At 37.3% G+C, this 24505-nt stretch overlaps 1 protein-coding gene across 3 annotated transcripts in view; it reads left to right on the forward strand.

The window, feature by feature from the left end:
- CDH13 (cadherin 13) overlaps positions 1–24505 on the forward strand; it is a 386189-nt gene that overhangs the window by 144595 nt on the left and 217089 nt on the right. The window contains exon 1 of one of the 3 annotated variants that reach the window (XM_032447005.1): positions 18826–18917. The exons of the other annotated variants lie outside the window; for them this stretch is intronic. Within the exon in view, the coding sequence (XP_032302896.1) occupies positions 18834–18917 (84 nt within the window). The 5' untranslated portion in view covers positions 18826–18833. Of the gene's footprint in view, positions 1–18825; positions 18918–24505 lie in introns of those variants that run through there. 3 annotated transcript variants of the gene reach the window in all.

The raw sequence follows: 24505 nt of genomic DNA on the forward strand, positions 1-24505 counted from the left end.
TGTTTTATTTTGGTATTTGGACTTATAGCTGTCAAAGGTTTCATTGTGGTTCTAACAATAGCTTTGTCTAAGTTCTTCATTAAAAAGACTTTAAGGGAAAGGTTGAACAAACTTCTGGAAGTCTGTGGCTGAGGGAAGGTTTTGATCTGCACTTTAAGCAGCACGAGATGTGAATGTAGATTGCCAGCAGGGGAAAAGTATCAGAATGTGTAACTGTGCAGAGAGCTGATCAGAACACTTAAAGGGAATTTAATTTTATTTAAATATGCTGTATCTTCAGAAAGTTCAATTTTAACAAAGTCATACTTGAAAGACTCTTATGTGTCAGAGCTGTGGATTTAGGACCATGCACCATCAAACTCAGAGTATAAAATGTACACTCAGATGACCTGGACACTTAGCTGTACTTGGTCTCAAACTAGCAAGACATGTTCCTTTTGGTGCATTCACAAGAATGTGATAATAGTTTTCATTTAACACTAGGTTTTGAAAGCTTTACTAGTGGTCTTTACTCTTTATATTCTATTCAGGTTCTGGACAGTCTTTTCTCAAAATGTTCAATGAATATTAATATCTAGTGTTGAAATTTATCATCAGACTATCTGCACTCAGAAGCCAAACCTAACTTGGCCCCACTCCTAGGTTTTGTTACAACCACCCTGTGTTGCTTTAGAGAGAAGACCAGTCCGGACCTGACATATTCTGCTCTTTGCCAGTAGCTACACAGAGCAACCTCATAACATCTCTACCTGTATTTATCAGTTTCAGTGATTTTGAAATTCAGCTCATAACTAAAACATTGTTCTTTTGGTATGTTGATCCTTGGTGCGTGCAGCACCTTTGGGATTTAGATGATGAATTACTGTGAACCGGGGAATCTGTGTAATGAGGATCAACCCTTCTTCAAGACTAAATAAATGTCTTGAGGCTGGCTGTCCTACTTGACCTCAGCTTGTATTCTGTAGTTCTTCACAGTTGTAATGGTTGCTAAAAATATTTACTTGCCTATTTTAAACAGAACAGACAGCCTTGTCTTTGGTTATACGTCAGAAGGATATAAAGATTACAGCATCCGATCTGATGTGATTTTTCTGATAAGTTTGAACTGAATCCTCTACTTTTACGGGATGAATTTGTAAGCATGGAAACAGCAAAACAGCTCCATCTGTTAAGGCAAGGAGCCTTGGCTAAGAAGTGCTCAGATAGAGCCCTAATATTTCAGCATGATTTTGTAGGGTTAATATGGTCACACGCTAGAGCATTGCTCAGCATTCAGTACTTAAAGAATCCTGTTTCATTAAGGGATAATCATAGAATCATAGAATGGTTGTGTTGGAAGGATCCTCAAGGGTCATCAAACTCCAACCCCCTGCCACATGCTGGGCCACCAGCCTACATATGTAATGCTAGACCAGGCTTCCCAGAGCCCCTCCAATATGGCCTTGAACACCTTGGGAGAAGGGGCATCCACCACCTCTCTGGGCAAGTTATTAAGGAGTTAGTATATATTTCTCCATTGCCAGCAACTACCAGTTCTTTACTTGAAAGCACGCGACCTACATCTGTGAAATTCCACTATTAATTTTTCTGATAGTAGATTCCCAACGTGTTTGTAAATGACTGGCAAAAATGATCTCCAATGTGCTGACAGGCAGACTGAGCCTGAGGATGATTACTACCAAATGTACTTGAGATGAATATTGGAATTATTTAAAGCTTAAAATGAGCAGAAAGCTTTCGGTATTCGATTGGTTGAGGTATATGATTATTTCCTGCTAAAGATGTGGGAAGATGGCCTCACTGATCAGTCATAAGTGATTAAGTACCTCCAAGGTCCTAATAGAGTCAGCGGCTGTTGGAGTACCACTTGCGGTATAATTCTGCTTTTTGAGTCTAAAGGTCATATTTCCTTACTCTTCTGCCAGAGACATATGAGCTCTGCAGAGCCTGCAGCTTTCCATTGTAGGATGGCCATGGCTGCAATATGAGGAGATGGATGCTCCCTCAGCAGCAACAGCCAACTTGGCTGTTGCTCTCTGTTCACAGAATGTACAATTAGTGACAGAAAAGCCAGTGGTCTCTACATTAGATTTCTGTCAGATGTGGGATATAAGTGCGCAGAAGAGGGCAATGGGCACATGGAGGTTGTAGCATTATAGGGTGGTGTTGTCTTTGTAGTTAAGTGCGTGTACATACTTGTACCCATGGATAGTCAGAGTGCTGTGTGACAGTGGAAGGGATGAAGTCCACTTTCAGCTTAGGGCAGCGCTGATGAGTCCTATGTCTGTGCTTATGCTCTACTTTGCTTCATGTTTGCTTAATTATCTTTCACATGGTCAGGACTTGACTGCTTGAGATATTAAATATATGTGGAAATGTTTTGATTCACCCAGGAGTCCCAAAAATGAACTTTAGGCTCATTGTGAATAATTCATAGAACTGCTAGGGATCTCTAATGGAAAAATAAATCACTCATGGAAGCCTAGTAGGGAACAAACTGACAGAACTGATGAGTGGCAATAATTCAAAATTATGCCTCATCAAGTGCCTGCTTTGTTTTAAAGGACTGGTAGAGGGAAATTTCATCACAACTGCACATTTGACCAGACATTAGTGAAAGCATTTATTTGTTTACTTTGAAAGTCTGCTTTTGTGAAGGACAGGAAGTATAGCCAAACTGTTTTTAGAGGCCCATTAAAAAATGGTGTGTTGAAGAATGCATCTAGCAGGGAATTGAATTGTGTCCTCCAAAGCTAAATAAAATGGGTATTTCTTAGTCCTGCTCCTGCTTTATAATCTAATGTTGGTTTTAATAACTAAACTCCTAGTAGACTTTTCGCTAAAAGAAATCCTTAGGAAACATTTTTTCACTACAGATAGGCTTTGTGTGTGTGTGTGGTGGCAAATGCAACCTTTAATTTTCCACAGCAAAGAGAATTATTTGGAACTTTTATTTGCTACAGCATCACAGACGCTGTGTGAGGGGAGTTAGATATCAAGAGTCTGGTACCAAAGCAGATAAGAGGACAGGCAGGTATTCAGAAATTCCAGGCTGGTAGTAACTTCACTGTATGGTGCTCAGCAGTCTTCCATACAGAAGGATGAAATGATTAAATTAGAAACCGTCAAACCCTTAGGACACTTTTCAGGCACTAGATGGAAAAGGAAAAGAAGAGATAAGAGGGAGGAGTGCTCCCTGAGACAGCGTGTTGTAGATGAGGAAAGTTTAAAATTGTCTCCAGCAGTAGCTCACATCGAAGGAAATGAGGTTGCTGGAGTCCCGCTACTCTGTCCAGTCCACTTTGTAACAGCAAGGGGCTGGTTGGATAGACTGCTTGTGCATTTCCTTCTCTCAAAGTATTGTTTTCCCAACATCATTTCCTCAGTTTATTATAGAGAGGATGGGAAATGCAACCTGGTGTGGAGCTTGCCTTGCTGCTTTGCAGTCCTGAATTTCTTTTCTTCTATGTCACTGCTTCAATGCCTGTGCCTCTATTTCCTAAAGTATCAAACAGGTATAATGAAACTAAACTCCTTGGATTTAAATGTTAGTGTTTCTTATTTATGCCTTACTTCTCTGGTTTATCCTTGAAGTACAGAGATTGCAAATTTTATTGATATGAGATAAAAAGCGCCCAGAGCCTTAAATCCTACATGCATAGCTTTCTGCCTTGGAACAGATGAGAAAGGATCAATAATCTTATTATGATTCTCTTGCAGAAAAAATACATGCATGAGGAAGTGAGTGGTTGAGTTTTGTAATCTGGCAGTTCAATAATTCATTTGGAAAGTAAGATCAAGAATCAACCTCTCTGATATAGCAAGCAATTGTTCCAATTAATGTATGCTAACATTTTTCCAGTTTAGAATAGAGTTCCAAATAGGCTGAAAATGACTGTGCAAAAGCATGAAGATGGAATCGCAGATGAGATATTGACAAAAAGTCTAGAAGAGTTTTGTGTTATTAGATTTGCATATAGCAGTTGCTACAAAAAGTAATGCATTGCATAAATAAAATACCGTGTTCTGCTTTTCATTTTAAGGCACAAAATAAAGTAAGTCACAGAGGTATATCAGTGTATGACATACCTATGAATTATTATGCTGATCAAAACAGCATGTAGAATGGAATTACTTCCAGAGAATCAGTGGAGATGCTTCCCCTTTGGACATATTGGTTTCCCTTAGGCTGATAAACATGAGTTTTCTTAAAGAGCAAACAAAGAAAAACATGTTTAAATGTCTCTTTTTGCTTTTATGCTCACTTGCCCGAAAACTTAGAAATCTTGCCCTATTTGTTGTGAAATGAACAACTCTCTGTTACTTCTGCTCTTTATAACACTGCAAACACCTATTGACTTGGACTTTGTGCGTTAAAATCTGAGCTGAAATTGACTTTAGAGTATAACACCCGTGGATTGATGAAATTTTGGTAAATGACTCTTCCCCACTTTAATCATCATTGCAAGGATGCAGTGCTACAGCGCGGGTTTCACAGAATACATCTTAATTAATGTCAATGAAAGCAAGATCTTGTTCTCATCAATGGGTCATTCTGTAGTATCACTTAGCTGTCTTTTTGCTGTATTTTTACTAAAAGCCTCCACTTGCTGTTTGGAAACTACAGAACTCCTTTATTATAGTAAATCTCCTCAGCCACTGAAATAAACTATTTTCTGTAAAAATTCCAGTCACTTAATTTCACTTTTTATCCTTCACTCTGATCAGGAAACCCTTGAAGTAATCAGATTCCAGCAGGCTTTAGGTCAAACCCACAAAGCAGGATTTCTGCCTGGCGGTGCTATACAGATGTGATTCCTGTACCTCTTCCCTGGAGTACAGCAGACTGACCCTCCAAAAGCTATGCTGTAGTACGCAGGGTTATGGTTTTTCACATGCAGCCACGCTCCCCCTTTGCTCAGCTCTACAGCAGAGCCTTGTTTCTATTGCTCGGCTGGTGCCTTCCCTCAGGCCTGCACTGAATTTATCCTTCCAACTTAACTCTGCAAATTCCCACCACCAAAGAAATGCAGTTTTCATATATGCTGGCTTTGGAGTTCACTCTGACAAAGATCCATTTGTCTGAGAATTATCTTGGTGCCAAGAGTTGTGGCAGTTGCTATAGCAACAGTTACATATTGTGTTGAATACCAGAGTAAAAACTGTAAGGACCACGAGCCACTGGTGGTTTTCATTAATGTTACATTCCCTATTTGGCTAAATTGTGTCTTGTAAGTTTATTCATCATGTGCATAAATGCTTGGATCAAATGTGTAGGCTAGCTTTCCTTCCCTTTCCCTCAGCGCACAGCTTCAGCATGTAAATGAGATGTACTTGGTTATTTAAGGAGAGAAAAATGGACTTATAGACTGGAACCATGAATAATTGACTGTGAAACAAGAAGGTGTTCGCTTCTGTGAGTGTTCAGTGCTTTCCTCTTTGAGTAATCTACATTCAGATTCTACACAAACTCGGGAAGTATTTATCCTGGAAAAAGAACTTTGTGCTTTCCAGAAATAAACACAGCTAAGACAAGTATGGCATAGGTCTAATAGGGAATCCAAGGTGAAATGCGATGACGTTTTGAACCAACCACAATCTTTGTTAATGAGTCCAAATTACTTGTGAAAAATATCACGCAAAAAATATTCTAAATGAGCATTTTTCAATTAAAAAATTCACCACTTAAGATGATTAGTCACGTCAGCACTGAATTGCATTTAGGCCTTCTGTTCTCTCTGCAGTAACAGGTACCATCCACAGGTTTGTTTTACTGTTGCTTACTGTGCATCTGGCGTAAATATAAGGCTTTTGTGGAAGCTCGAGACCAAATGCAGCTCTGGGAAGCAACTAATTATTATTCTATTTTCTTTTAAAACACACTTGGGTCTTATCCTTCATCTGTAAGACTTAATGGCTAAACACCCATAAATCTCACAGTGAGACTGTTTGAAAGTTACTTAAGTCTTCTAGGTGAATTAAAATTCACCCCAGCACTGAATACCAAGAGGAACCTCTCTACTTCTTACCACTAAAACATTTTTCTGAAAGCTTGAATGGTAGATGAGTTGTGTGAAGACCTTTTGAATTGAATTATCAGTTCTTTATGATCCAGGATGCTAACTGTCCTTTATCCATTAAAAAAATATAATCCACTAAATTTTGTGGAAGGGTGATAAATCACTATGCACTCACATTGGGTTGTTTTTTTTTCCATGCTTGACTCAGAACTGTAGCTTGAAAGTATTCTGATGATGTGGTGAAACTGCACATATACTGCGTGTTAATCTCTCAAAATTATTAATGAAATAGTGGGAGTATTGTACTATAGATGCAGGAACATTTAAAGGAAGCATTTAGAAAAGGTTTAAATTTAAAATTCATTGTAGTAAATGAGCATATAGGAGGGAAGGCAACAGGCTAAACATGATTTAGTAAAACATTAAGCAAGATCATAAAGGATAAGTAAATGTCTCATAGGATACGTAATATTTTGCATTCATAAAATGGCTTTCTTTTTGTAGGATCCTTAAAGTGTAACCACTGAGTACACAGAGAAAGAATGTGAGAATACACACATCAGGAAAAAAGCAAATAATAATGAGTTATTTGTTTACATGTGCAGAGATACTTGTGTAGACAGTTGTACTGTTCACATCAGGATAGGAACAGAGCCAGTTTTTAAAATAAGTTTCTGAAAATGGTGATTTCCATGTCATACTGAAATGGACATTACCCCTAATGTCTTCAAATCCATAAGGAATAAAAGTGTTACAGAAGCCAGAAGAACCTGTGAGACTTCTGGTATGCAAGAGAACATCTCCATTTCTACCATGTTCTTTTGTTCATCACACAGGAATTAAGTCAGTGTTTGACAGCTATCCTGGTTTTGCCAGTGGTACCTCAGATTTATTAAGGAATGGAGGCAATTGAGTGAAAATCAAACAAAGCTGTGTTCAAATCTAAATTCAAGGTTCATTTATGTGTCAAAGATGCAAAACATAGGTGATGTTCTCCCACTATAATCCTTTCTTGAAGCTCGCAGAAATGGTGGATTTGAAAGCGAGCCGTAATAGGAGAAATTATTCACATATGAAGATGATCTTAGGAATTTCTCTCCATTGTAGACATCCATAATCATCTCTAATGACTGCTCCAACAGTTCCATGCTGATTTTCACAAACGTGAAGGAACATTTATTACGTTTATTATAGTTACACCTATCTCTGCACACATCTTAAGCAATTAATGGAGCATCATGGGATAAAACTTTACACTTGTCCTCCCCCCATTAATTTATTCTGCCACTGCAAGGACAGATGTCTCCTTTTGGACCTGAAATTCCTTATTTGTTGATCCTTCTAATTCTGTTGGTTTGAAGAATAATCCTTTGTATCTTATTTTATGGTTTATTTTCTCAGATCTCTAAAATAACTTGGCAGGTTAAAGAATTCAGTATAAGAATGACAGAGTTAATGCTTAATGCAATGTGTTATCCCTATATAATAAGCATCTCTGTTAATGTGTGGAGTCATCTTGGAGTTATTCATCATCAGCTCCTCACTTATTTCATCACCAAATCAAGCTGAATAACGTTTGCATTAAGCAGTCAATCTGTCTTAGAAAAAAAAGTTTTCTTTGTTACATGTGTATCTCCTCCTCTTACTGAGGGAGTGTATACAAAGAATAATGAAAGAAGACAGTGGAAGTACCATTTCCCCAGAGAAGCTGATGATGCCCATCCCTTGAGGCATTCAAGGCCAGGCTGGTGAGCATCCTGATCTACTGGGTGACATGCAGCACATTGCAGGTGGGTTTGAGCTGGTTGATCTTCAAGGTCCCTTCCAACCTAAGCCAGTCTGTAATTCTGTGAAGTGGCTGACTGTCCTGCTACAACCAAGAGATGGCTTGCTGCAAATACTTCCAGTGCTGCTGAAGTTGCTCTGAGTACTTTATTGCTAAGGAAAAGGAAGGTTTTTTCGAACATAACTGATATACAACCATGCTGGTTGGAAAGGATAGATAGCATTTTACCTTCAGCTTCCTAGCAGGACCTGACTATAAATGTTTGCTGCATAACAGTAAGCAAGAAATTTGATGGGGAGTGATGAGAATAAATTTATTAAAATATTTCTAGTAACTGTTCTGATAAAAAAAGGTTTGATCAAAGTTTTAGCTATGAAAGATCATTTAGACAGCAGCTGTTCAATCTACTACCAGGAACAGATATGCTTTAGTGTATCTGCAAGTCAGCAAACACCCTTGTGGTTGATGGTGCTCAATATTTACTGAATCACTTGGCATATGTTTGAACTGAAGAGAAATTATCTTGAAATCCTTTTGTCTTTTGTTTCTTTTCTATCTTTAGAATTAGAGTGTGGATTTGGGAAAAATGAATCACGGCTGTAGAATATGCAGCTTCTTAAGATAAGATACTGTAAATCTTTTAAAGGAGAGATGGATCTAGCTCTGAGTACTAGCTTTATAGTTGTATAAATATGCATCTTTTAATCACCCAGAAGAAAGATGATTGAATACATTTTTTTGATCTCTGAATGAATGTATGAAATTTCCATTCCCAAATGTTGGCATATTGTTATTTGGTATGAAGATCTAAAGGATGTGATCCTGCATGGTACTAGGCTATCCTAGGAGATACCCAAAACTTCCTCTGTGCATTGACTGTAGGGTACATTAGTACCATCTTGACATAGTCTTGACCTTCCTGAGAAAGAAATGTAACTTGCTCATTTCATCTGCAGGCAAAGGAGTTTTCTCTCTGCCACTGTACTGTGATATCTTTGAGTGGATTGCTCTATTTCCCCCATTCCAAACATTCTTCCCTCTAGAACTGACAGAATCCTTGAAATCAAACTTGTTTGACATGCTTCATTCTGACCCCCAGATGAGGAATTAAGGTGACGGTAAGAAAAGAGGATGTTAAAGCTTCAAAGACTGAATGTCAGAGTTGAGGCAGATTTGATTCTGTGGTTTTGGCTCATGTGACTCATTGCTGACCAAGTTATGTGTGTATATATATGTGTGTGAGGTGTGGATTGAAGCTTTACGTTGATTTTAGGCATGACTATTCACATAACCATGTAATTAATCAGGAAAGCGTGTAAAGCGGTACACTAAATGCAAACTCCATTAAGTCAATGGGAGTCATTCCACCGACTTTAATGAGCTTTGAATTTACTCATAAATCTGCCATGAGAAGTGTCCAAATCAAAATTTATTTGAGGGTGACCTTGATGTTAATTGTTAATGCTTCCACGTTCAGTTGCCAGGAAAACTGCTTGTGATAGTGGGATGGTCATTTGCTGTATGGTCCTCTCTATAGGATGCTATTAGCATAATGTTGATATATACTATAAAATATTAATTGTGCTCATGGTTATTGGGCAGTCACGCTATGCCAATCATCCTGCATATCTATAAAACAGAAAAAATAATTTATTCTGCCATTATAAGTGATATTCATGCCTTCATCTGAATCTTTGCAAAATTAATGCTTTTTTGATCAAGCAGTTCTTTAAAGGATCTCAGAAGTTTCAAACATCTTGGTGGTTTTAACCACAGACTTTATATATTGGCTGTAATTTCTAACGGCTTTTATCTGAAACCTCTAAATACTATAAGGCAGGTTCTTATCAATCCTATGATGTTTAATAAATTTAACACCTGTTCAATCATCTGTATTCCAAATGGCAATTCTTCTTTCTTTAACATGTGACCAATTCTCATATTATAGGAAAAATAATAGGAAATATAAATATTATGAAAGTGAAATAATTGCTCTAATATTTTTCTGCTAAACAGAAAAGTAACTTGAAGGATATATTTACTGGATTTCATAGTGTCACACAGCTATGGGGTAGTTAAGGATTTTGTGTGGATTTTGATAGCACGGATATTTTGTTTGTTTGTTTTTTCTTGAATTTAGCATCTTTCTTGATTCCTTGTCACTGCTGTTAATTATTGTGTCTTTTCCTTAATTAGCGCTTAATTGCTGTGTTTATGATCATTTTATTAATTGAAAGCGTGTTTCAGAACAATTGTGAATTAGATAAGTGACATGATTAAGCCTCAGTCTTTAAAACTATAAAATGAAAAAAAAAAAAAAAAAAAGTGAAGGAAATTAATCTTGGTTCTACACAATGGAAAGACTTTGGATTCCAGTGTAAACATGCGTGTTTAGGGGGTCAAAGGAGAAAGTAAAAACATTTTGTATTTGTGTTATATATCCTTGGCTTTACTGTGGCAATATTGAAATACCATCAAAAACTGTGGCTTATAAGATCTTGTATATACATGCAGTAAAAACTTGTGCACAAAGACCTCCCAAGAAAATTACAGGTTGGACAAGGGGAAAAATTGTTACATAATTGACAATTTCCCCTTTAAACCTTTCTGCCTCTGATTTCTGTGTCCAAAATGGAGATGCACTTTAATGTATTTAGTAGTAAGATGTTCAGAGGAATAAAATAATGGGAGTAATTTGCAGGCATAGACCTCACAATTTTGAAATAAAGGTCATCTTATCCAGTTATTGATTTAAGTCCATTCTAAACCACGTTCTTGCTGGGTTGCATGAGCTCAGTTTCAGGGCAGAAAGGAATCTTGGAGATCTTGTTGCGGCCTGCAGTCTGCTCTGTAGTACTCACTGACTTTAAACTATTTACCACAGATAAATCATAGAATCATTTGGGTTAGAAGGGACCTTTGAAGGTCATCTAGTCCAACACTCCTGCAATGAACAGGAACACCTACAGCTAGGTCAGGTTGCTCAGAGTGGATATTCAATCACATCTTTACCTGCCTTGACCTTATGCTCATCTCCAACAAATTCTCTTTGCCTTATATTTTAATATGGAACAATTAACTTATGTAATTCACTGTAGAAATTCTTGTATTATAAGTTAAGATTTATTTTTTTTTCCTACAAGAAAGTTGTTTCTTAGTTCTCTTTATTTCTTATCTGACATTGTGCTAAAGAACACAACAGTTGATATTGATTTGCACACTGCTTTTTTTGTCTTGCTTTCCTATTCAAAATGAATCAGTACTGACAAGTTAATGAATTCCAGCTACAAATACATAGATAAGACAAGGAATAGGTTTACTACCTGTTTTGTTCTAATTATGAACAGTTTAACTAATGGAATGTCTCGTGTTCACTACAGAGAAATTGGAGCAATCTGTTCTTATAGCAACCATCAACAAAGCAGTGAATATCTGGGGGAATGACAGATATCTGTTTATAGAAACTTTTAAACAAGCGTAGATTCATTTATCCCAGTGTATTTGTCTTCAGTACTTCCATGTGGAATACAAAGTGCACAGCCCAATGGCTCTCCATTTATTGGGCATTCATAAGACTATGCTGAATTATATATTTTTAATTTATTTACTATGTAAATGAATGACTTTGAACTGCAGAAAAGAAGCTTGGGACTGTAAAACTGCTTCTCAGTAGAAATTTTTCTACATGTGCTTCCCAGACTGGAAGAACTATAAAATGGAGTAAAAGTAAGTTCTACAGAACCACTGCTAATCTATAGTGTGTGCAAACCTGTTGTACTTGTTGTGGACATAGAGGATGAAGACACTGTGATACTCTGAGGTATGGATTTACTGGAAGGTGATCCACTCCTGGCAGGGAATTTACTTGTAGGCACTTTCTGCATGATCAGTAGTGGTTCAAAGTGTATTTCATCCTATAAGGAAAATCAGCCACCTAAGTCACTAGCGGACTTTTGGAATTGAAGATTTGCTTTCTAAACATTTGCATGAGTTATAAGACTAAAGGAATGAAGAGATGGAGGGTGTTTGACAGAGAAGCTAGATGTACTAGCAATCTTGTGAAATATATTTCTGTGGTGACCTTAAAAGGCAGGGAACATTGTGTTTCATGCTTTCCATCGTAATTTCTCTTTTCGTAAGAACAGGGTGGGGATGGTCGTGGCACAATGCCCTGAATTTCAGATGCATGCTTTGCCAGGTGTTGCTCTGGCAATAGAAATAAACTGTTGTCTCTGAGGAATACATTAATAATAGTTGGCCAACCAGACAAGTGGCACAAGCAGAAGTTTAAAACTGTATTTTCCAAGTTATGTCTGCACTGTATTAGAAGCCTGTTCTGCTCCCCGGTTGTGCTGATGATCCTGACAGGCAAAGTCAAGGTGCAGTGACTTCTTGACTTTAGAGGGAGCTATTATGTTTCAGGAGGACAGAGCTGGACAAGGAGCAGAAGAAAATACCCTTTTCTTCCTTCTTCTCCAAAGCAAACAGAACATAAAGTTCATGACTAAAGCATCATCAGCAACAATATTGTTATTATTTGAGTATGTAAACGTGAGAGGCTTTTAAAAGGTATTTGTAAAATTTGAATTCTGTTTGAGCAGATGGATGGAATAAGTCTGCAAAATTCAGTTCCTTGTCTTTTTAGTACTGTTTTTATCTTCCTAACATGAGAAAAGAGGAAATAACAAAAAGATTCATTCAAGATTAAAGTTTCAAAAGCTAAAGACTTGAACTTTACTCAAAACTTCTGATGAGGTTTGAAAAGCTATAGTTGTAAACAATACTACCAGCATACCACCAAAGTACTGTTTTTATCATGATTCTGCTTGTACTGTATGAGTAAATGTCTCTCAGGAGTTCCAAACTAAACTTTCAGACTCAGGAAGTTTGTGATTATTCAAGCTAAGCTTCGGACAAGCCTATAAAAATTGCAAGTGTTTTGTGCAAATATTGACTTGAGTTATTGAACTGTAGTTATACCCAAGGTGGGCAATGGGGTCTCTTAAGAAAGCTTTTGCTGTTCTTAAAGGTAATGCTGGTGACTGGATTCACTGGATTTCTAGAACTGCAAAGTTTAAATGTATTTACAGCATGAGTAGAGATTTAATAGCACAAAAATGATATATATTCTTTCGTTGCTTAAAATAAAAATCGAAGTGCTTCAAAGGAGAAGAAAAACAAAACCGAACCTTTCTGGGAATGATCTCATTGTGATCCTTGCATCTAGGAAGTAAACAAAATAGTCTGGAACTGCAGACTTCAACTGAATCTCATGCAGACCCACTGCCTGGGGGGAACTTCAGTGAGATGTCAGTGAGATGCTGGTTCTGCTCCGCTGCCACTTCAGCTGAAGTATTGTGGGCCACCAGAGTGGCTCTTCACCCTGCTTTTGCACTTAAAGGAGGATAAATGGAAACGGTGTCGTCATGGAGTAACAGGAAGGAATCCCATTTGGACAAACTTTTTTAGGAGAGAAACTAGGAAGAGAATTAACAGGTAGAGAAGAGGAAGAGTGGAGAATAATGAGTTAAATGTGGCAGGCAGATGTCATAGAGAGCACTGACTTGTTTGTTTATTTTTTAAAGTAGGTTCTACGTGGAAAATCAACTCATAAATAAATAAAGAACTCTATCTGTTCTCACAGGTTTCCTCAAATTGTTCATGCCCTCTCTCTTGGTATAGTTTCTCTTTGCTGCCTGTAGCATGAGTCTCATAAAACTTTGCTAAGATTATAATGCAATACCTTGGCACCAATCTCTCTTGTTTATGTGGCCATTAGTTCAGAGCCACAGACAAGCAATTTATTGGGTATGAAAAATGTCACCTATGGCACCCTCATTTGCATCTGAAAATTGATTTTTGTCACACTGGGAATTTAGGACAACCTCTTTTGGCAGCCAACGTTGCCACAAAGCATAATAAAAATAATTATGTGACCACAAAAGCAGGTAAGGTTCACTGTAAATTGTGAGTCTTTACAGGGCTGTAGTTGGCAAGGCATTGCTGATGAGACCATAGTCTCATAGAGAGTTACCTGTGGTAATCTTTCTTGATGATTTAATATTGACACCTAAACTTAAAGCACAACGTGTGATTGCTAGCAAAGTGTTTAACAACATAACGGTGCTTGATTATGTTTAGTCAAACACTCCAGCGTGACAGCAGAATATTAGAAATGCCAGCTGAACAATTGATGAACTATTAATTAAGATTTCTGAAGTGATAATTACTGAGCCACCGAATATCTGTGAAGAAAGTAGTGTAAAACACCTTTTGATGATCAGTTAAAACACGTAATCTACTTAGCGTTTTTGCAAGTGCTGAGTTAATGTGTTTTTTGCTTTCTGATCTGCCAAGTTTGTCTCTTTCACTGGTGAGACAGTTAATTTACGTGGGAGGATGTCATTGTCCGTTGTGATACTGAAAATCCTATTAATTATCACTGTTAAGTTGCTCAAATGCTTTTCATGAGTTATTTTGGCAAAACAGTTCCCCAGGGTAAGATATATTTATATAGCAAATTCCTCTAAAGTCGAACCAATCATTAATGGATTATGCAAACTTGTTTCCTTTCGTGTAGATAAATTGTTTTACAGCAATGTTCACTATGAGAAAGTCCTCTGCCCACTGTAGTGCTTTATCAGCTTAGAATAATCTACAGCTTCAATTTCAATGGTAAAAAGACACCATTCTTTAATATGAATGCAGCTTTTAATCTTAGCTCAGGATGTTGGTTCTTTTCTTTCTATTTCTTTTTCTTTTTTTATCTGCCTTTACTTCAAGGCAGGCAAAGGACGGCGATTTATAAGCTCATGCTCCTTAAACCAGGTTACTGTATGCAGTTATGAAGGGAGCTATATACTACTGAGGATGGATGAGCATGAGCTGACTGAAATGTGCATCAGGGAAAGATGAGGAGAAAGGTGAAAGCTAACTGTTATTTAAGGGATGCAAAAGTTTTTATGCAATTTAAAGTGTGCGGTGGAGAAATTTGAGTCTATTGAGGAGAAGGTTGTATTTGCTGAAATCAAAATTTATACCTCTGTTTTCTAGTCGAATTCATATTCAGTGTTTTAATACTTCATTAATAACACTTCAGCATTCAACTGAATATTGAGAGAAATGCTCACCGAGTGACAACACTCCTGGCTGTTGCTCTGGAATGCCTTTACCAGGATTTACGAGATAGACTGTTAAACAGTAAGCCAGGGCTGCGCATACATCTTTCACATTCACCCAGTGCTGTTTCTGCTAGCAGAAGGATTTGAACTTAATCATGGGTTAGTCACAGTCCACCCAAAACTAAGCCTGATTTAAATCATATGTGGCACAAATATTCTGTACTGATGTCAGACGGCAGCTGTTGGGCACACTTGCTGTCTCTTGGCCTCACTGGCATTAGCGAATAGCACAGCTGCTGGCTCAATGGAGACTACCAGAATGTTTGCCTGGCTTTACCCATTGGCAGTGAGGTGAGATGCTGGCTATCACAAGTGTTGCTGAGTATCAGGGCAACTTTATAGTCTGATGTGGCATTACGAAGTCTGGCAAAAACTCAGATGTTTTTTCTTTGCAAACAGATTTATTACCCCTTGATTCTTTCGGCCTGGCTTTAAATGTTTACTGAAATAATAATGAAAGAATTACTGTTGTTTTCTAAGTTTCTCTCCGCTGTTCTAACAATCTTTTCTCCTACAGGGTTTGTTATGTTTGCTCCTCGCAACTTTGGTTGCATTTAGAATATATGCTGTATAAGTTAGTAGGAATAGCTTGGATCAGTTCAAGCGCATTCAGTAACATAGTTTTGCCATATTTGGTTCTCTCCAATGGAGAGAAGCAGCCTCTGCTTGCAAAACTCTATATTTAGTTTTGAACAAATTATGCTTCTGTAAATCACTTGTTCCAATAGAAAAGAGGAATCACTGCTATCAGTGCACAAACATGTAGGCAAATACAATTGCTTTACAAAGTTAAACAAAAAGGTGCGGATTTCAAGGTTTCTCATGCATCAGCAGGGGGAAAAAAGGTTCTGATACGTATTTATGCAATCTACAGTGAAATACTAAAGTGATTTCTTTCAATATTATTGTGCAAGAATATGAGCGATGTGAATGAGAGTACTTGTTTTTCTTTCTTTGTTCAAAATCATGGAAAGAGCAAATAACAATCGCCTTCAATCTCCATCATTCTCCCTGACCAAACTAGTTAGGCTTTAATCTAGCAGAGAAAATACTAACCTGTAGAATATACTAATCAATGGAGGATAAAATTGAAATGTCTATGTAGATAATGAGTAAAGGAAATATTGCCCATCTTATGGTTCATTCCAGAGCAAGACTCTTGCAAACTTCCAAACTAGTCTTTATTATCTCTTCAGCCAACACAATCCTATGTTGTGCTCCCCACTGATTCTTGCACTCCTTTACTTTTTAGTGCTTTTATTTTTTCTTTTCTACAAGATGTCACTAGTTTTCCAAGTGGCACAGACATTATTTGTCCTGTCAAGTCTTTTCGATCACTGAGATAACCTTTTTGTTTTCATCTTGTGCTGTGAATGTAATAAATCAAATCCTTGCCAAAAGCAACTTTTGAATTTTATAACATGAAATTTGCATTTCATGCTCTGTTGCTTCTTCACAGAATCCATCCAATCTGAAAAGAAAAACAAAACCACGTGACCCGTGTATCTAATACAAATAAATGTTTCTAAGCAACTGACTGAACAGTCTGAGGATCAAAAATTACTCATCTGAGAAACTTGCGTATCATGGCAGATAATGTATTTATTCACAGATTTCAGGGTCTGTTAGCACATGGTTTGTAGACTTAAACCGGGCCAAAAATGAATCAAATTACGAATGCTGTTATTTATTAACCTTCATTAGGTAAACTTGGCAAAATAAAGCTGTTTTTAACTTCACAGATTAGTACTGTTCTTCACTTTCAAATGTTCAGGTGGCAGCAATCAGGGCCTTAAGCACTAAGCTGTTAGTTTGATTTTTGCTCTGATGCTGTGTTCATGTACTAAAGGGAATGGTGCAAAGGAATCTGAATAACAGAGAAGATTTACTAACTGTACATTCCTTGGAAACTCTGTGTTTTATAAACACAGCGTGCTGTGCATGATCTGATGCACACAATGGGGTTTTGGTGCAAGGTCTAAAGTAACGTGATCTACTTGAAAGTCCCTGCAAGCACTTATCAGAACAACACAGAATATCTTCTTTATTTCTTCTCAGTATTTTAACTGCTGTAGTATTTGTCCCTGTTCAGTCACTCTGGAGTAGTCAGTAAGGGTCTATGGAATGCTCTTATGCTTCCAACACGCAAAGTGTTAGTGCTTTGGAAGTATTTATTCTTTTTGATGTTCTTGCATGCTGTGTCCCACCAACCAGAAACCCATGCCCAGTGCTACAAAAGTGAGGCAGTAGCAGCATCAGTGAAGATACCGAGCAGATGGCACACAGGCTGGAAGGAAGGTTGGATCTGTCTTCTCTTGGCCAGAGAACTTGAATAAAACCTGTTTCCTTAGTGTTTGTATATGTAGTGACTGTTCTTATCCCATGGAAACATGTAAAAGTCAACAGATATGAAGGAGGGAATATAAATATTTCTGTGCTACTATGGCTGCAGGTTGTTAGTGCAGAATGCCTAGATCCAAGCATATGAATTTGAACATGTGACCTTGATAGTGTAATGTTATATCTCATGTATTGTAAAGCTGTACTTGATGTTACTTCCAGTAGTTATAATTCAGGAAAAAGAGTTTCAAACTTTAAACTGGAACTCCTGCAATTTTAGGATCTTTTTCCTGAAGTGCATAGCAATGAATATTGTTAACAACTTGATGCTAGAGCTCATGAATCATCGGTCTGTTCCAGTGCACCAATTAGTTTTACTGTGAGAGCGACACTCTTTGAATTTCCTGAATTAGACTTAATTGTCAGCATATGATTAAGGAGAAAAGTGAGAATCCACTGAAATCTTCAAGACTATGTCAGAGCCATCTTCTTGTATCTTGCATGCTTTTACTGTGGGAGTGTTCAGCAGAAAAGCTGATCTTTGATTTCCCCATACCTCAAACAGATACGGCAATTACAAGACAACCTTGCCATTTCTAGCTAATGTGTCTTAGAAGTTCTGTGGAATGCTAGCCTGAAAATAAAGTTTTATTGAATGACTTGTTTTAAGTGTCATGGTAGTCATACCTTTAAAAACAAGTTTATTTTGTGAATGTAAATTTTAAATACCTCTCATCTAACTCAGAACTTCATGCTGTCTTCTTCAGTTCTATTGTGTAGGTCTTTGAGATTATCCAGGCTAATCAGTGACTTCAAACTAATGGGCATTGTCGTATGAATTTAATTAGGCCACTGTGGTAGAATCGAATAATACAGGGGATGCTTGGGTTTTGTACTTTTATTCTTAACAACTGCAGTCGACACCCCATACTGTGCCAATACCATTGAGGTGTGAAGAGGTAGTGTCTGAAAGATGCTACACCAGAGTCTCTTACTTGTATCTCAGAAGAGAATTAAGCTTCTGGTATCAGACACTTACTGTCTGTTAATTCGTTTGTACTGAAGAATGAAAATACAACCCAAATTGTGAAGTGGATTAATACACTACCATTTTGGCACTTTGCACTCAGTTAATGCCTGCTAATTGATTTGTTCTGAGTAGCTAGACCAAGCTGTGAAGTGGATTAATGTACTAACATTTTGTCCAAATTTCAAATTTAGTTTGGTGAATGAGGAGTTTTGCCTTAGCCCAGATCTAAGTGGGCATTTTGTCTTCATCAAAGACTACCACTCCATTTGTCAGTTTGGCAGCTCCTGTATGGGAAAAGCATAAAAAGACTGCCAGCACTGTAGAGCTCCATGCATGCATAGTAAAGACTGATAGAATATATCTAGCTTTATTTTGAGAATTGTTGTGCAGATCTGTGATCTCAACATAATGCATTCCTGCACTGCAGTCTCATATAATGTATTATTTTTGCTGGTATTCAATATAACTCTGATCTAATGGAGTGGAGGAAGAAATTGATGTGGGCATTTCAGCTTAAATTCAGAAGTAATGGAAAGAAAAGTCCTCAAACTCCCTCCCAGGTAAATGGCCCTTGATTATTGCAAGAAGAAACAGACTTTTTCGATTCTTAATTAAACGTGTCTTATTCTTCAGCGTAAGGTAACTGGCACATTTGTTTTGTGGTATTGGACCGAATCTCCTATAGGTAATCCGTGCTGTGCATAGACTATAATTAATCTGGCTGTGCTCAACTGACTGCATATGCATAGTTCATCTTGCCAAAATGTACAGAGTAGGGCTGTAGGACATAAATTCAGTGGTTACATTCTGGATATTTTTTCTAGGTTTTGTGAAATTGCATATGGGATTTCTCCAGCTCTGATCTATTGCATACATGCCTATTCTTCACTGTAGTACTTTGCATGTAGCACATCATGTCTGCTATTAAAGAGAAAGTCAGGGGGTAAAATAGAGGACGTGGTAAGGAATTGCTGTTACTTTTCTCGCCTTGAGTGAGTTGAAGGACGAGTACCAGAAGTATTCCTAAATCTATTAGGATTTCTGAAGTTCTGATACTGACTGTGCGTTCTGTGAGGGGCTGGTTGTCTGGTTAAAATGGGTGAAATAGGAAGATTTTAGAGGTGTAATGCCAAGAAGGAGGCTGCTGAAAAAAAAAGACCTAAAAAGATATACATGAAATTAAAAGGCATTCTGGTAAACAAAAAATACAAATTTTAGTTTACCACATTTGGGTAGGGTTGTATGATCAAAGCTCAAGAAAAACAAATTCAAAATGAATGTGAAAGGATGAACATTTCCCAATGGGAAAACAGCATGAGTAGAATTATGCTGCCACCTGGAGTGCAGGAAAGTGGGGTAGGTGGAATTTGGGATTGCAGGAGGTTCCGGAAAAATAGGAAGATCACACAGTTTAGAGAATAATAAGGTAAATAATCAATGAATTTTGATTTAGATTACAGGTTGTTTTATTGAGGGAATGGAGGTAATGAGGAAACAGACATAACAACGCATATGGGACCAGGATTGCAGCGACTAGATCTATTAAACAGTATACATGATTTTAACATACGATATTATTGCTTTAGGGTATGATGAAATTGCTTTTGTGCAGCACTGTTATAATGCAATGAATTTCAGAGCATTTGAGCAATCCAGAACATGGGTATAAAATGTTAGTTTTCCTCCACATACTCATAGCTCACTGCCCTGCAGCAAGAGATAGAAACCTTTTTTTTTTTTTTTCCCCCAGATAGAACAATTTCTGCTTATTTTTTGTAGGAAATAAAATTTCTTTATTAGGAATTGTTCTTATTCTCCAGTACTGAAACATGAAACAACTTGCTCTTAGCTGCTCATGCTGTTCCAAATTTTTGTTTACATCAGTCTGATCTACAGCTTTTGTGACCTTATATAGGTTTCTGTTCATCACTGATTCACTTTTCGTGCCTTAGAATCTAGATATGTTTTCTCTTTCTCACTCTGGAAATAAGGGTATCTTCAACATTCTTGAAGCTTTCTGAAACTAAGGAGAAGTTCTTACATCATGAGTTTTTATAACATAGATGGAAAAACACTCTGCTTACTGGATAGGAATGTTGAAAGTAAGAATGTAAGAATCTGAGGCTTTGTGTCCGTGCCATAAGAGCCATCTGATTTGTTTGCTTTGCAACTCATGTAAGCACAGTACAAATGGGGAGAAGGGTATTTTTAGTGGTAATAAGTGATGTGTTGTTAGTGTGCCTCAGTGAAGACTGAGACATAGGGTCAGCCATTGTCTTTTTCCTTAAGCCCATATTTGCAATGTTTCTGACAGATGTAGTCAGTCAGAGCTTGTTTGATTGCTTGTGTATAAGAGGTATCTCATTATATTTAATGAGCAGCATGTAAGAAAAGTGTGAAATTTCCTGAAGGAGGATGTTGCATATGGCTCAAAATGCAAGTAACACCCACTAAATGATGACAAGACAAGTTTGGATTGTTAATTTTAAATATGTAGCAATTGATCGTCAGTTCTGTATTATTCTTGGAACAGGTAACTCTTATGGTTAATGTGGACAGAAAGGAAAGTTAATGGCATTCATTTCATTATCATCTATAAAAAAATGTTTTTCCCGACACAGAATAAGGCAGGTGTGAAGATAAATAGAACTTACACTTGAATAGAGACAGGACTCTTCCACCACAAAAGATACCACTGAGGTTCAAGCTGATAATGGAATATATCATTTCATGAGGCTAAGGTTCAGATTTGTCTCCACAGTAGGTTGCATTATTTGTCACATGCATTGCAAAAATACTTTAGCATTAAAATAGTTGTGACTTATGCATTGTCAAATGTTTCCAACAATAATTCAACCTTTTCTTAATTCTCTTGACTCCTATAGATCATGTAGCCTCTATCCTATAGACATACTGTAGCGCAGCTTGCTGAATGCAGTAGCAAAGATCTAGTCTGAGGTAATCAAGCATCTATGAAGTTAATGGGTGCATTGACTAGGCCATGTAGGGATCTGCCTCCCTATTTATCTAACACAAGCCAGTCGCTCCAAAAGTACTGCCTCCTAATAGTTACCACCATTAGCTAAGCTTATTTGCCAGTGGTGAATAAGAGCCTGCATGCCGTGCTTGTAAAAATTTGCACCAGCAAAGGTGATCACCATTTCACAGATACTATGACTAGTTTGAGCCTTCAGCTTAGTGTCACAGTATAGCAGTCAGAGATGATGTTTTGTCCAGGCGCTAGGAAATCTGGAAGGATCATACCTTTCCTATCTCAAATACAGTGCACACATTGTACCTGATGAGGGCTGCATCTTATTTTTTTTCTTTGATGGGGAATTAACGTGCTGCCACTTCCTGGTCTGCCATTTTGTTTCCATCTCTTAGTGGGAACACCGTGTCTCATAACCAGTAATGATGTGATTCAGGAAACTTCAACCTCACGTTGGCTTAATTGGTCCTGAGAAACTTGCATATGGTGTTCTTCTTGTTCTTGTGTGAGCATTCGTTGGACCCACCTGGTGCAAACTCCATTTTATTCCAATGTTGTCACCATTATCTCTAATGCACTGAAGCCAATAATCAGCTCCATACAGAATTCCCTGGTAATAACCCACTAATTTGTGTGGTTGAGCTGACTGAGGTGCTCCTCAGTTTCTGGTGTGACAGCTATGTGTGAGCATCTGGAATGTGTTTTGTCTTTCATGTTGTTGTTGCCATTGGTAAAAGGAACCACTCACTGTGCTCACATCCACTGTTTGATCTGTATAAGCATGCAGCAAATATCCTTGAATGTCAATGATTAGTGTTTTCTGCATGGATCAATTCAGTGACTCACCTTTGCTTCACCCACACTTCCATGTTAGGTGCCACTCTGTCAGACTGCCCCTCTGCTGCCATCTGTTGCAGAGTAACAAAATGGAATGAAATATTGGTGAGAAGGTTCAGCCTGTACTACTATACCACTGACATCTGCCTCTGATGTTGTGGGCCAACATAGTATAGCAGGCAGTATTACTTTCAGAGTAGTCCATCTAGAATAGATAAATAAAAATGCCAACACAAATCAAGTTTCCCAAACAGTTTCCATTACTCATATATATTATCTGACTGTAATTCATGAGCCTGGAAGCTTACATACTCTGAAGAAACTGAGTATTCTTAGGAGATTTTGGCTGGATTTGTTCTTTTGAAGTTTGTTTGGGTTTTTTTTAGGCTGGCATTTACAGTCATTGAGGACAAACTATTTCTGAGCAGATGTTTCTGTATTTGCTATTGACCTTTACAGATCTCAGTTTTATTTACTGAGTTAAAGAAAAACTGTTTAAGTAAATTATTAACTGGTAAGTAATTATTAGTACACTTATCATTTTTTTGTATTATTGAAAACATAAATAAATATTTATGAATGATTTAGAAATCATTAACCATTATACTGCTATTAATAACATCTGATGATGGAAATAAGATATAAAGTAATCATGAGACACTACATGGAGATTAGGGTGAAATTCCTGCTGGAAATGATATAAAAACGATTCCTTTTAGGTCGGTCAGTTTTAGTTCAATCTTATGTAGCAATTTTATTTAGGGGAAAAATTGATGTACCACTGAATACCACAAAATTTTTTCTTACAATGAGAATCCATTTACGTTTGTTTATTTTTTGTAGTGGAACTTGGGATTGCCTCCATTTTAGCTCATCAAACTTAGTATCTAAAAGCAATAAATAGGAGAATTCAACCACTTTTGTGGTCGGTGTAGTTAGCGTGTTACAGATTGTCCCTCCAGTGATGCTTCCAACCCTTGTTGTGACAAATTAGTAAGTATTCAGCCACCTCATTGCCATGTCAAGAGAGTAATGGTACCTACTACCAGATAGTGACTTGGCCATTCAAATGTTCAAGACTTGCAGTGACCACAAGAACCCCTGGCAAAAACATGAAGAAAAAACAACAAAACCCCAGACAAGGGAACCAAGGAAATTTAACTGACTTTTTTCACTAGGCCAAGTCACTTTTTTAAGATTCAGCTATGTTTGTTGCTTGCTTAATGCAAATAGCAAATCAAGCTTTGTTGCCAGTGAAATCAGCACTTTGGTTCTCAACTATTGCTGTTTTAAGTACTGAAACCATGACTGGAAAGGAAGTATAATGAAATGAGAAATAGGGTCTAGAAAGCTAGTTATGAAATAGTACATTGGATAAGGAAATGACAGTTGGATTCTAATCAGGAAAAAAGGAGCTGGAACGGAGTGATCACGGGTCTGACAAAGTAATTAAAGTAGTGAAAACAGAGAAAAATCCTACCATGTTCTTTGCTTGAAAAAATTTGCCACCAGAGAAACAGAATTTTTATTTTCAATAATTCAATAATATTTTAATGTAATTTATTCTAAAAAATTAAGGCAAATTCAGTAAAAATGCCGATGAGAGCAAAATAGGTATCCTCGAATGGGAACCTTTTTGGCACTTTGATTTTTGAATCAGGTGCTAAGTGCACATGTAATTTCAATTAATTGCTTTCTGCTTTATATGCTGATTGAGGTTCAGTCCATTGGTTGCCAGCTGCTTGGCAGTAAGTAAAGTTGTTTTATTTTTTCCCAAAGAAATTCTCATGATAACCACAAACAGCTCTGAATTATTAAACGTGTTGGTAAAATAATCTTGTTTCTTTCTTTGTTTACCCATGTTCTATAGTGATGCTTCTTGTTACTCATTTAATCAGCCATGATTCTGTGTCTGACAGCAACAGTTAGGCACCAGGAAATGACAAAGTAGAGAAAATTCATCAAGAAATAAGTATTTAATAAACCATCGGTGTGATCTGAAGAATGAATAGCATGCAGTGTACTCAGCAGAAGTGCTTACATTTCTTTGCCCAGTCTCCAAAAGCTTTCTTTTTTTTTCTTTTTTTCTTTTTTTTAACCATTTAGAAAATCTAATTGCATTTAAAAAATAATTTTGTTCCCAAATCCTACTCAGAAATCTGCACTTGGATGCCTGAAGCTTTTTCACCCTGCTGCTTTCCTTGGAACTTGGCTTCTTTGTATTAATGACTGCAGTGTTGACTCATTGGAAGAAAAAGTGAGGGTGTAATCAGTTTTGGATCTTCTGCACATGTGTAGGGTAGCCTGACACATGAGAAA

Source organism: Coturnix japonica, chromosome 11, assembly GCF_001577835.2.
Source record: "Coturnix japonica isolate 7356 chromosome 11, Coturnix japonica 2.1, whole genome shotgun sequence".
NCBI lineage: Eukaryota > Metazoa > Chordata > Aves > Galliformes > Phasianidae > Coturnix > Coturnix japonica.